Source organism: Poromitra crassiceps (genome assembly GCF_964638095.1).
Source record: "Poromitra crassiceps genome assembly, chromosome: 23".
In the NCBI taxonomy this organism is placed as follows: domain Eukaryota; kingdom Metazoa; phylum Chordata; class Actinopteri; order Beryciformes; family Melamphaidae; genus Poromitra; species Poromitra crassiceps.
Genome location: NC_139639.1, coordinates 9393386 through 9405262, shown reverse-complemented (window position 1 = coordinate 9405262; position 11877 = coordinate 9393386). Strand labels below are relative to the sequence as shown.

General features: G+C 46.5%; 1 protein-coding gene across 1 annotated transcript; it reads right to left on the bottom strand.

The window, feature by feature from the left end:
- Positions 1-4383: 4383 nt before the first annotated feature.
- On the bottom strand, positions 4384-5085 carry basp1 (brain abundant, membrane attached signal protein 1; the record flags this gene model as incomplete). The annotated part of the gene is made up of 1 exon (XM_083659372.1): positions 4384-5085. One exon carries the CDS (start codon positions 5083-5085, stop codon positions 4384-4386), a length of 702 nt encoding a protein of 233 aa, XP_083515498.1.
- Positions 5086-11877: the final 6792 nt, after the last annotated feature.

Sequence of the window (11877 nt, the reverse complement as noted above, 5' to 3'; positions counted from 1 at the left end):
CGTTATAGCTCTGGGCACGGCTCCCTTCATGTTTGTCCCCGTCAACCTTTTTCTCTTTTATATGTGATATGTATGTATATATATGTATATATATATATATATATATATATATATATATATATATAGATATAGATATAGATATATATATATATATATATAGATATATATATATATATCTCTCTGTGTTTCGCATGAATCATGTGGTCAGAGTGTAACTTGTCAAATGGTAGATATGTCATTTTTCTACAAATATGTTCGTATACGTATATACAGGTATATACAGGTATATACAGGTATATACAGGTATATACAGTCAGGGCTTTGTGCTTTGTCTACCTTTTAATCAATGCGTACATGAAAAGAAAACACGACGATGCAATATCCTCAAGTTTCAATCAATTTCTTACATTTTATTACTGTTGCACCATTTATACAAGTACATATACTTTTTTGAATGCATCAATTTTTCAATCTCTTTTTTTGTTTGGATGACAGGTGGTGTAGAGAGATAGATAGCAGTGGTGAGACACAGAATGAAAATATCTACTGTAGTTGCCATGGATGCAGACTGAAAAAATATTTTTCCACTTGACCAAGACGACGGGACTACAGGTTCACCCAACCACGGACATGCAATTTACTCAAGTCAAGAGAGGAAGAAAACCAAGCCAGGTCACACACAACGCTCCTTCACTGTTTCTGCTACGGGTTGACATTTGTTGGGAGAAAAACATTGTGTGTCAACTGGCCATGATGAATATATATATATATATATATATATATGGCTGAAAAGGAAAAGAGAACGCATGAAGGATGAAAATGACAAAATCAGAAGCTCCCTTCCATGTGCAAGGCTCCACCATCCCATAATGATACAGTAACATGACATAATATGGTCGCCATGGAGACATGGACCATTTAGCAGCTCATAGGTTGCTGCTGATGGCTGATTTCATATCACTCATTGAGCATCCCCCTGCTGCCCTAAGGCAACACTATGATGCTCTCAGCTGAACACAGGCCCTTGCTTGATGGCAACAGATTGCACCATCGTGTGCCCCTTCTTTGTGCTGTACACTGAGAGCCATCGAGCTACACTGATTAAAAAACACAGTCAGTCAATCAGACCTGAGCTACACTGATTCAAAACACAGTCAGTCAATCAGACCTGGGCCAAATAGCACATGGAAATGATGTCTACTGTGTTGTTTTGCCTCGCTTGGATGCCAAATGGTTTGGGTTTGTCACACAGTCATGATGCAACGCCACGCGGGCCAGAAGTTTACAAGAGTCACAGCAAAGTATTTGGAAGTCGGTATCGTCCGTTCTCTTCTGTGAGTGCAACAACTCGTCATTCTGACCGCGTCATATATCAGCGCTCTGTCGTGCACCTTGTGCGCTAGATGTAACGCGCTCTGTCGTGCACCTTGTGCGCTAGATGTAACGCGCTCTGTCGTGCACCATGTGCGCTGGATGTAACGCGCTCTGTCGTGCACCTTGTGCACTAGATGTAACGCGCTCTGTCGTGCACCATGTGCGCTGGATGTAACGCGCTCTGTCGTGCACCTTGTGCACTGGATGCAACGCGCTCTGTCGTGCACCTTGTGCGCTGGATGTAACGCGCTCTGTCGTGCACCTTGTGCGCTGGATGTAACGCGCTCTGTCGTGCACCTTGTGCGCTGGATGTAACGCGCTCTGTCGTGCACCTTGTGCACTGGATGTAACGCGCTCTGTCGTGCACCTTGTGCGCTGGATGTAACGTGCTCTGTCGTGCACCATGTGCCCTGGATGCAACGCGCTCTGTCGTGCACCTTGTGCGCTGGATGCAACGCGCTCTGTCGTGCACCTTGTGTGCTGGATGTAACGCGCTCTGTCGTGCACCTTGTGCGCTGAATGTAACGCGCTCTGTCGTGCACCTTGTGCGCTGAATGTAACGCGCTCTGTCGTGCACCTTGTGCGCTGGATGTAACGCGCTCTGTCGTGCACTGGATGTAACGCGCTCTGTCGTGCACCTTGTGCGCTGGATGCAACGCGCTCTGTCGTGCACCTTGTGCACTGGATGCAACGCGCTCTGTCGTGCACCTTGTGCGCTGGATGCAACGCGCTCTGTCGTGCACCTTGTGCGCTGGATGTAACGCGCTCTGTCGTGCACCTTGTGCGCTGAATGTAACGCGCTCTGTCGTGCACCTTGTGCGCTGAATGCAACGCGCTCTGTCGTGCACCTTGTGCGCTGGATGCAACGCGCTCTGTCGTGCACCTTGTGCGCTGGATGTAACGCGCTCTGTCGTGCACCTTGTGCGCTGGATGTAACGCGCTCTGTCGTGCACCTTGTGCGCTGGATGTAACGCGCTCTGTCGTGCACCTTGTGCGCTGGATGCAACGCGCTCTGTCGTGCACCTTGTGCGCTGGATGTAACGCACCCGCTACCCTTGTGAACAAATAACATACGGCAACGGACGCACCGTTAAACAAGCACTGCACACCTGGGTGGGGTGAGGGCAAAGGTCATGTTATGCCTTGGGGTTGGGGTGATTTCGATAGATTTCGGCACTGGCTGGCAGCCACTTGGTTGGCGTTAGGCTTTGGATATGGTGGGGGTTTGGGGTTAGGGTCTCCATGGAGACCATTCACTTTCCCATAGTCCATATTCCATGTACGTTCCATAATACCGTAAAGGGTACCGGGCGCATTACATCCAACGCACATTACATCCAACGCACATTACATCCAACGCACGTTATATCCAACGCACGTTACAGTACATCCAACGCACGTTACATCCAACGCACGTTATATCCAACGCATGTTATATCCAACACACGTTACAGTACATCTAACGCACAAGGTGCATCACAGAGGGGGTGACATGTTACGCCGGTGGAGTGACAATGGGTTGTTGAACTTTACTGACACTGAATTGTCGTGATGCAGTAAACTCTAAGCAGGTTAAAACAACACTGTTTGTCCCAGGTCTGCAGGAGACATGTGTCCCAGGTCTGCAGGAGACATGTGTCCCAGGTCTGCAGGAGACATGTGTCCCAGGTCTGCAGGAGACATGTGTCCCAGGTCTGCAGGAGACATGTGTCCCAGGTCTGCAGGAGACATGTGTACTCAAGTTGAAATCGTCTATTCTAGAAGGGGACGGGAGAAAAGACAGACTGTGGTCAGATTTGGACAGAGGAACAGACTGTGGTCAGATTTGGAAAGAGGGACAGATTTCCGTCAGACTTTCTAAGAACATTACAGATTTCAGAGATCTTCAGCAAGGCTTTTTTTTTTTTTACATTTTCTAAGAGTATTACAAACATTAAAAAACCACTTAGTTCATCTATAATATACCTAAGGGTTTCAATACAAAATCTAGGTTACCCGAAAAAATTGATTAGGACTGCTTCAGATGTCTAAGAATGCATGGTATTCTGCATCGCCAGCCTTCTTCAACCACTGAAATGTCTTAGAACGCCCGAAGACTCTAAATCCTCTCAATAAAACTATCGTCTCGATAAAAGTTCCTCTCAGCTCTGGCCGTTGGGGGAAAAAGTGGCATCAACCCAAGGGGAAAAAATAGGTAGCAAGTTAACAGGGCAACCACAATCACCGTGAAACAACCCAAAAATACAAATAAAAAAAACAAGCTGCAAACTACTGGGGGAGATGGGTTAAAAAAAAGGGTGCAATCACAATTCCATGGCACCGAAAAACTGGAGGTACCACCGGGCCAAAGCCCAAAACACAACACTCTGGAGAGGAGGAGGAGTGGAAGGGGTAAGCGGGGGGAGATGAAGATTGGACAGATTCAATCTAAGTCCAGCTGGTAAAGAGATTCTCAAACCCCCCCCGCAGGCCCGTTTCCGCAGCTCGGGCAGAGCAGACGGTAGGTCCAGGTCAATGCACATGTATGAACAGGGGCCACACAGAAGTCCACAGGAAGACCTTCTGTGGGCCGAGACGGGAGTCAGGCTAAATCCCTTGGACGTATGAGGGAGAGGGGTGATGCGTGTGGAATGGCCGACACAGACTCGTATCAAAGTTCAAATACTACAGCAGAAAAAAATAGAATAAAACATAACAATAATAATAGTAATAATAATCATCTGCAGCAGTGGGAGACGTGGTGGTCCCAGTCCTCCTCCTTCAACCAATCATCTGCAGCAGTGGGAGACGTGGTGGTCCCAGTCCTCCTCCTTCAACCAATCATCTGCAGCAGTGGGAGACGTGGTGGTCCCAGTCCTCCTCCTTCAACCAATCATCCTCATCATTACACTTATTATTGTTATTGTTAAATATGGGTGGGCTAGTTAATTTCATTTTCTTTTCTTTTACTTCATCATCGTTGTTGTGTTACGTACTTATTTTGCTCATTTCCGAAAAAGAAGCTGTCCATTAATCTTGAACTGCTACGGTTTGATCCTTGCTTGGTGCCTCGGTGGCGTTGGCCTCCTTGGCCGGTGCTGCAGGTTCGGCGGCTGGTGTTGAACTAGGGGCCGGGGCAGCAGCCTCCTTTGCCGGGGCAGGCGGTGCCTCTGTGGGCTTGGGCTCGGGGGAGGTGGCGGGGGCTGCTGCTGGAGCCGCGGGGGCCTCAGTCTTTTTGGCCTCGGCCTTGGCCTCTGGTTCGGCCTTGGCCTCGGGCTCCTTGGCAGCCGGGGCTGCCTCTTTGGCCGGGGCCGGAGCAGCTGCTTTCTCCTCGGCCTTGGCGGGCTCCGCGCTCTTGGGCACCTCGGCTTTGGGCTCTGCATTGGCGGCTGCTTTCTCGGGCTCCTTCGCGGCGCTAGCTGCTTTCTCTGGCTCCTTCGCGGCGCTAGCTGCTTTCTCGGGCTCCTTCGCGGCGCTAGCTGCTTTCTCGGGCTCCTTTGCGGCGCTAGCTGCGTTCTTCTCCTCCTCTTTCGGCGCCTCTTTCGGCACCTCCTTGGCCGCCGTGTCGTTCGCTACCTCCGTGGCGTCGGTGGCGGCTGCGGCCTCGTCCTTGCTGTCTTTCGGCGCTTCGCTCTCCTCAGCGGAGGCCCCCTCTGCTTTGGCATCCTTGTCTTTGGCCTTGTCATCGTTTACGTTGTATCCCTTCTTCTTTTTGCTGAGCTTGCCTCCCATTTTAGCCTCTGGCCTCTGGAAAAGAGAGAAATACAAGCATAATTAGCATTGAGGAGCATCCATTCATTCATCGTTTGTTCATTTGTCTAGTTTTCATCCATTTAACTACATCCAGCTTTTATTGCAGCACGTAGTTCTATTGAGATGAACTGTAGAGAGATGTGATCATGTGACCATGTGATCATGTCAACAGAGCAGTAACACCCCCCCCCCACCCACACACACACACACACTTGACTCTCTACTGCCCACTAGTGGATGTATTGCTTAACATGATACCGAAGTGAAAGACGCATGCAAGTATGTCGGCAGTGACGTTACATCGTTTGAAATGGATGTTTATTTTCGTAAGAAAATGGCGCATAAATGCGCCTTCAGAGTTACAGACAAAGACACAACAATGTAGATGAGCAAAAATAGCAAGAATCAATTTGTTATATGAGCACTCAAAAGGCAGCAGAGCAACATGATCAGGGGCCGAAATGGTACACATCAATATGACGCAGTAATCATGCATTTACACAAAAATAACATAACAATAATTCCTATTCTATTTTTGATATATTCTCTCAAACCAGAGCACATGTCTCCCTCACATCATGCACCACTTATTTAAATACGAGGAGAAGAATCAGCTATGTGAAGTGGAGGGAGAGATGGTCTCGCATCAAAGCTCAAATACTACAGAGGACGAAGATAAAAATAACGAATAAATTATGTCCATCTCGAAGTAGGTATCTGTGCAGAAGCACATACACAGTAGAAAAGTACAGAATGTTATCAAAGACATGTCAGGGTTAGTGCGGTACGCTGCACTCCGCTGCTCCTAGTGTGTTGTGTTCTCCCGAGTGATGGGTCAAATGCAGAGGATAATTTCACTGTACTTGTACAATGACAATAAAGGAATTCTATCATTCTCTAAAGTGCGTTTTACATGATTTTCTTCAGTTATATTCCCTCACCCCTGACCACAGACTCTTTGGAGACACCACATCTCACCCCTGACCACAGACTCTTTGGAGACGCTGCATCTCGTGCCTCCCCTCTCAGATCAACAACCTCTAATTAAGAATCCAAAAAGTGCTTCCACAGCTGAGATGCCAAGAGCCAGAGGAGGAGGAAGAGCCAGAGGAAATGAAAATATCTGTTACTGAGGCAACACTTCTATCAAATAGCCTTTTACCTTCCTCAGGGTTATTGCAGCAAGCTAATTGAATTAATTCCCCCCCTGTGGGCTGGGGTCCACTGGTGGGCTGCGAAGGTATTGCAAGCGGGCCGTCAAATAATTTGCAAAACATTGCAATCTTCATGAAGATTGGACAGAAAAATATTATTATTTATGAGAATGCATTTCTCCATTGTTGAATGATACCATTATTTAATTTGTAATCAATTATTCATAAATGATCCTATATCCTACGTCTAAATCTCTAAACTGGCAGGGTGACAGCCAGGGAGCCAACATCTAAATCTCTAAACTGGCAGGGTGACAGCCAGGGAGCCAACATCTAAATCTCTAAACTGACAGGGTGACAGGTTAGCCAGGGAGCCAACATCTAAATCTCTAAACTGACAGGGTGACAGGTTAGCCAGGGAGCCAACATCTAAATCTCTAAACTGACAGGGTGACAGGTTAGCCAGGGAGCCAACATCTAAATCTCTAAACTGACAGGGTGACAGGTTAGCCAGGGAGCCAACATCTAAATCTCTAAACTGACAGGTTAGCCAGAGAGCTAACATCTAAATATCTAAACTGACAGGGTGACAGGTTAGCCAGGGAGCCAACATCTAAATCTCTAAACTGACAGGGTGACAGGTTAGCCAGAGAGCCAACATCTAAATCTCTAAACTGACAGGGTGACAGGTTAGCCAGGGAGCCAACATCTAAATCTCTAAACTGACAGGGTGACAGGTTAGTCAGGGAGCCAACATCTAAATCTCCAAACTGACAGGTTAGCCAGAGAGCCAACATCTAAATCTCTAAACTGACAGGTTAGCCAGAGAGCCAACATCTAAATCTCTAAACTGACAGGGTGACAGGTTAGCCAGGGAGCCAACATCTAAATCTCTAAAGGGTGATGGGTTGCCGATACTGTCCAATAAATTAGCTACTTGTGGGTCCATGGGGCTTTTGTTTATAAGCCCTAGTTCACTCATAATTGGTCAGTGTGAACATAAACAAACTAAACAAAGATAAATGCAACAAAGTAACCTATCCTCTAAGGTTCAGACCAAAGAAAACAAACTGTCGGTTTGCAGTTTGTTTTTCCTTTGCTCCTGAGTTTGCTTCCTGAGCTCCTTTGCTCCTGAGTTTGCTTCCTGAGCTCCTTTGCTCCTGAGTTGTGAAATTGTCTCTAGTGTCAAATCCCATGAATGTTTGTACAGAGTGATTAAGAGCTAGTGGAATGGGCAGGTAGATGGCGTTGTGGTGAGTGGATCAGGCCGGCTGACCGCACACACACCTGCAGATTCCTGGCTCCGTCTTTGAGCAAGCTTTTTTTCATGGATAAGCACCATCTGTCCCCTCGGTGGGGGAGGCCTCAGCACTGACACATTTCTGCTGTGCAAGTTTTCAATTCTGCATTGATGACATTCATTAAAATGATAGAAATGAATTTGAAAATGAAGAGTTCATATCCAAAATGTTACATTCTTCTGCAAAGAAAATACCATACACTTTGTGTATATATATATGTGTGTATACAGTATGTGAACTGTAGTTCCTCATTTAACATCTCTGAAATATTTACTTGAGTTGCTTACCACAATTGGTTTTAATTGGATATCAGCCATTTGTTTAAGGGGAGTTGCATAATAGAAAACAATCTCGTAGCATGTTACAGCTCGGTAACAACATGGTAATAGGTGGGTAATCGTGTCATGATAATAATAATGATAATATAATAATAATAATAATAATAATGTAATATGTAATTGCCAAAGTAATAACCGGGTAATTAGGGCTCCAAAATGCTAAACTCTGTTTCCACTTAATTTCATGTCAATAGTAAATTAAACCAAACATATAAGGATTACCTGGACGAGCACCCAGAGCTAGCTGTCTTGGGGTTGTCTTAGCGTGTGCGCTTCATAAGCAGGAGAATCCCACCTCCACCCCGGGGGGAAGCCCTTAACATGGGCTGCTGCCAGACAGTAACTGTCAATAGAACACAGGCTACATCTAATCTAATATTAGATCAAATCAAATCAAATGGAAAAAGAGAGTTTAGCATTATGTAGCCCTGATTCATGGGTATTACACAGAAACTGCAAGAGCTATTACCTGGTTATGACTATGGTAATTACATGATATTACCTAATTATTATCACACTATTACCCCCCATGTTGTCACTGAGCTGAGCTGTAATGTAAAGTGCCACCAAAAACCTCAAGCTCTCAACAATATGTTTCTTGGATAAAAAGTCTATCTTATGCTAAATAATAGATATTGTTTATATTTAAGTGGGATAAGGCAGCTGGATTCGCACGAGCTCATGAGATCACAATCACACAAAAACAAAAAAACAAAAAAAATCCTATTCTTAATGTCCTGTGCTTTTGATACATAAAAGCAATATAGCAGTTTTTCTTTACTAGCTCTCAGCTCTGCTATCTGGAAGCAAAATCTCTGAAAAGTTTGCTCTGAAAGCAGATGGGAACCGTATCATTCTGAGTGAAACGGACGACTAAAGAGATTCTATTGGCTGCTCACAAAGTCCTCACAGAGCCGGCGCTGAATCGACTCAAAATGCTAATAATCAGCCCGATGCCAGTGAGTGAATTAGCCCACTAGTCATGCAAGATCCCCTGAATGTCACAGTCTTTGCCCGGGCCCCGTTCGTTCCTACCGCAGCTTTATACCAGCTGACAATGGAGCCTCTTTGCACCGTTTGACTCGCAGCTTGTGCTGCCTGCACAATGTGGCACAATCATGTGAGCACACAATGCTTCCTTTTCCACCAAAGGCACGTTTTCTCTCTGCTGCTCGTGTGCTTTGAGTGTTTGAAGAGCTGGAGCAGCCTGAGACAACCTGGAGAAGAGCTGGAGCAGCCCGAGACAACCTGGAGAAGAGCTGGAGCAGCCCGAGACAACCTGGAGGAGCCTGAGACAACCTGGAGGAGAGCTGGAGCAGCCTGAGACAACCTGGAGGAGAGCTGGAGCAGCCTGAGACAACCTGGATGGAGGAGAGCTGGAGCAGCCCGAGACAACCTGGATGGAGGAGAGCTGGAGCAGCCCGAGACAACCTGGATGGAGGAGAGCTGGAGCAGCCTGAGACAACCTGGATGGAGGAGAGCTGGAGCAGCCCGAGACAACCTGGAGGAGAGCTGGAGCAGCCTGAGACAACCTGGATGGAGGAGAGCTGGAGCAGCCCGAGACAACCTGGATGGAGGAGAGCTGGAGCAGCCTGAGACAACCTGGATGGAGGAGAGCTGGAGCAGCCCGAGACAACCTGGAGGAGAGCTGGAGCAGCCTGAGACAACCTGGATGGAGGAGAGCTGGAGCAGCCCGAGACAACCTGGATGGAGGAGAGCTGGAGCAGCCCGAGACAACCTGGATGGAGGAGAGCTGGAGCAGCCTGAGACAACCTGGATGGAGGAGAGCTGGAGCAGCCCGAGACAACCTGGAGGAGAGCTGGAGCAGCCTGAGACAACCTGGATGGAGGAGAGCTGGAGCAGCCTGAGACAACCTGGATGGAGGAGAGCTGGAGCAGCCCGAGACAACCTGGAGGAGAGGCTCTGCTTCACCCACAAAAGACTCCATTTAACCTGTGAAACTGCAGTCAGCGCAGCACAAAGGAGGTTTGATCTGCCAGCTATGAAGTTACAGTAGATGTTGATTCTGGTGTCAACATGGCATAAAAAGTGTAGACATTCATTAGCTGACACTCTTATCTGAAGTGGATTCATATGAGTGCAGCAGTAGAATAACTCACAAAAAAATCCTATCGGGAACATGCAAAGCGACAAATAGCGGATGATAATAAAGACTTACTATATAACTTAAATTAACTTATTTACCCTGCAAACACACCCTTAGGATTTGGATTCAAATCTCTATCTCCATTAGTTTGATAAAAAAAATTATAGAGAGCAATAATTGTCGATAATTGTAACTAAATGTCAGTTCAGTTTTACGGGGGGCGGCTGTGGCTCAGGAGGTAGAGCAGGTTGTCCACTAATTGGAAGGTCGGTGGTTCGATCCCCAGCTCCTCCAGTCCGCATGTCAAAGTGTCCTTGGGCAAGACACTGAACCTCAAATTGCTCCTGATGGCTGTGCCAGCACCCTGCGTGGCAGCTGGCCGCCTTCGGTGTGTGAATGGGTGAATGTCGGCACATTGTAAAGCGCTTTGGATAAAAGCGCTTTATAAATGCAGTCCATTTACGACAAACTGCGGCTTTCTTGACATGGGCAAAGTTTCTCTTTTAAACTGAGGAAACATCACGTGTATCTGAAGTACTTCATAGCACAATTCAAATGGGATCAAAAAAGTATTGTCTCTCGGCGTCACCTTTCATATTTGATCAGACGCTGGTTCATATACAGTTTGACGAGTATATCAAGACGAGACGATAATGTGTAAAGTGATACCAAGAGAATACTTGTGTCTACAGGAACTCTCATGAATGTTGCTTTATGCGCTTCCTGCTGCTGCCGACCATCAAACTGAGGTGACGTGAGCGAGCTGGACGGGGAGTCGCACAGTGCCGGACGTGACCTTTAGCAGCTCGTCTTGGATGAGCCTGGACTCACCACCGCTACAGGCCAGGGATTACTGAGAGCCCAGGCCATCCCAGATACCTCCATCTGTATCTGTATATGTGTAGTGTATGTTATGGCCTGGTGAGGGAGCTGGTGAGTCAGCTGTCTGCATCTGTGTATCTGTAGTGTATGTTATGCAATGGTGTTTTGTTCTTGTTCTGTTTGTACGCATGTTGTCTACTACAGTCTACTACAGTATACAGCAGCATGTTGTCTACTACAGTATACAGCAGCATGTTGTCTACTACAGTATACAGCAGCATGTTGTCTACTACAGTCTACTACAGTATACAGCAGCATGTTGTCTACTACAGTATACAGCAGCATGTTGTCTACTACAGTATACAGCAGCATGTTGTCTACTACAGTATACAGCAGCATGTTGTCTACTACAGTATACAGCAGCATGTTGTCTACTACAGTATACAGCAGCATGTTGTCTACTACAGTATACAGCAGCATGTTGTCTACTACAGTATACAGCAGCATGTTGTCTACTACAGTATACAGCAGCATGTTGTCTACTACAGTATACAGCAGCATGTTGTCTACTACAGTATACAGCAGCATGTTGTCTACTACAGTATACAGCAGCATGTTGTCTACTACAGTATACAGCAGCATGTTGTCTACTACAGTATACAGCAGCATGTTGTCTACTACAGTATACAGCAGCATGTTGTCTACTACAGTATACAGCAGCATGTTGTCTACTACAGTATACAGCAGCATGTTGTCTACTACAGTATACAGCAGCATGTTGTCTACTACAGTATACAGCAGCATGTTGTCTACTACAGTATACAGCAGCATGTTGTCTACTACAGTATACAGCAGCATGTTGTCTACTACAGTATACAGCAGCATGTTGTCTACTACAGTATACAGCAGCATGTTGTCTACTACAGTATACAGCAGCATGTTGTCTACTACAGTATACAGCAGCATGTTGTCTACTACAGTATACAGCAGCATGTTGTCTACTACAGTATACAGCAGCATGTTGTCTACTACAGTATACAGCAGCATGT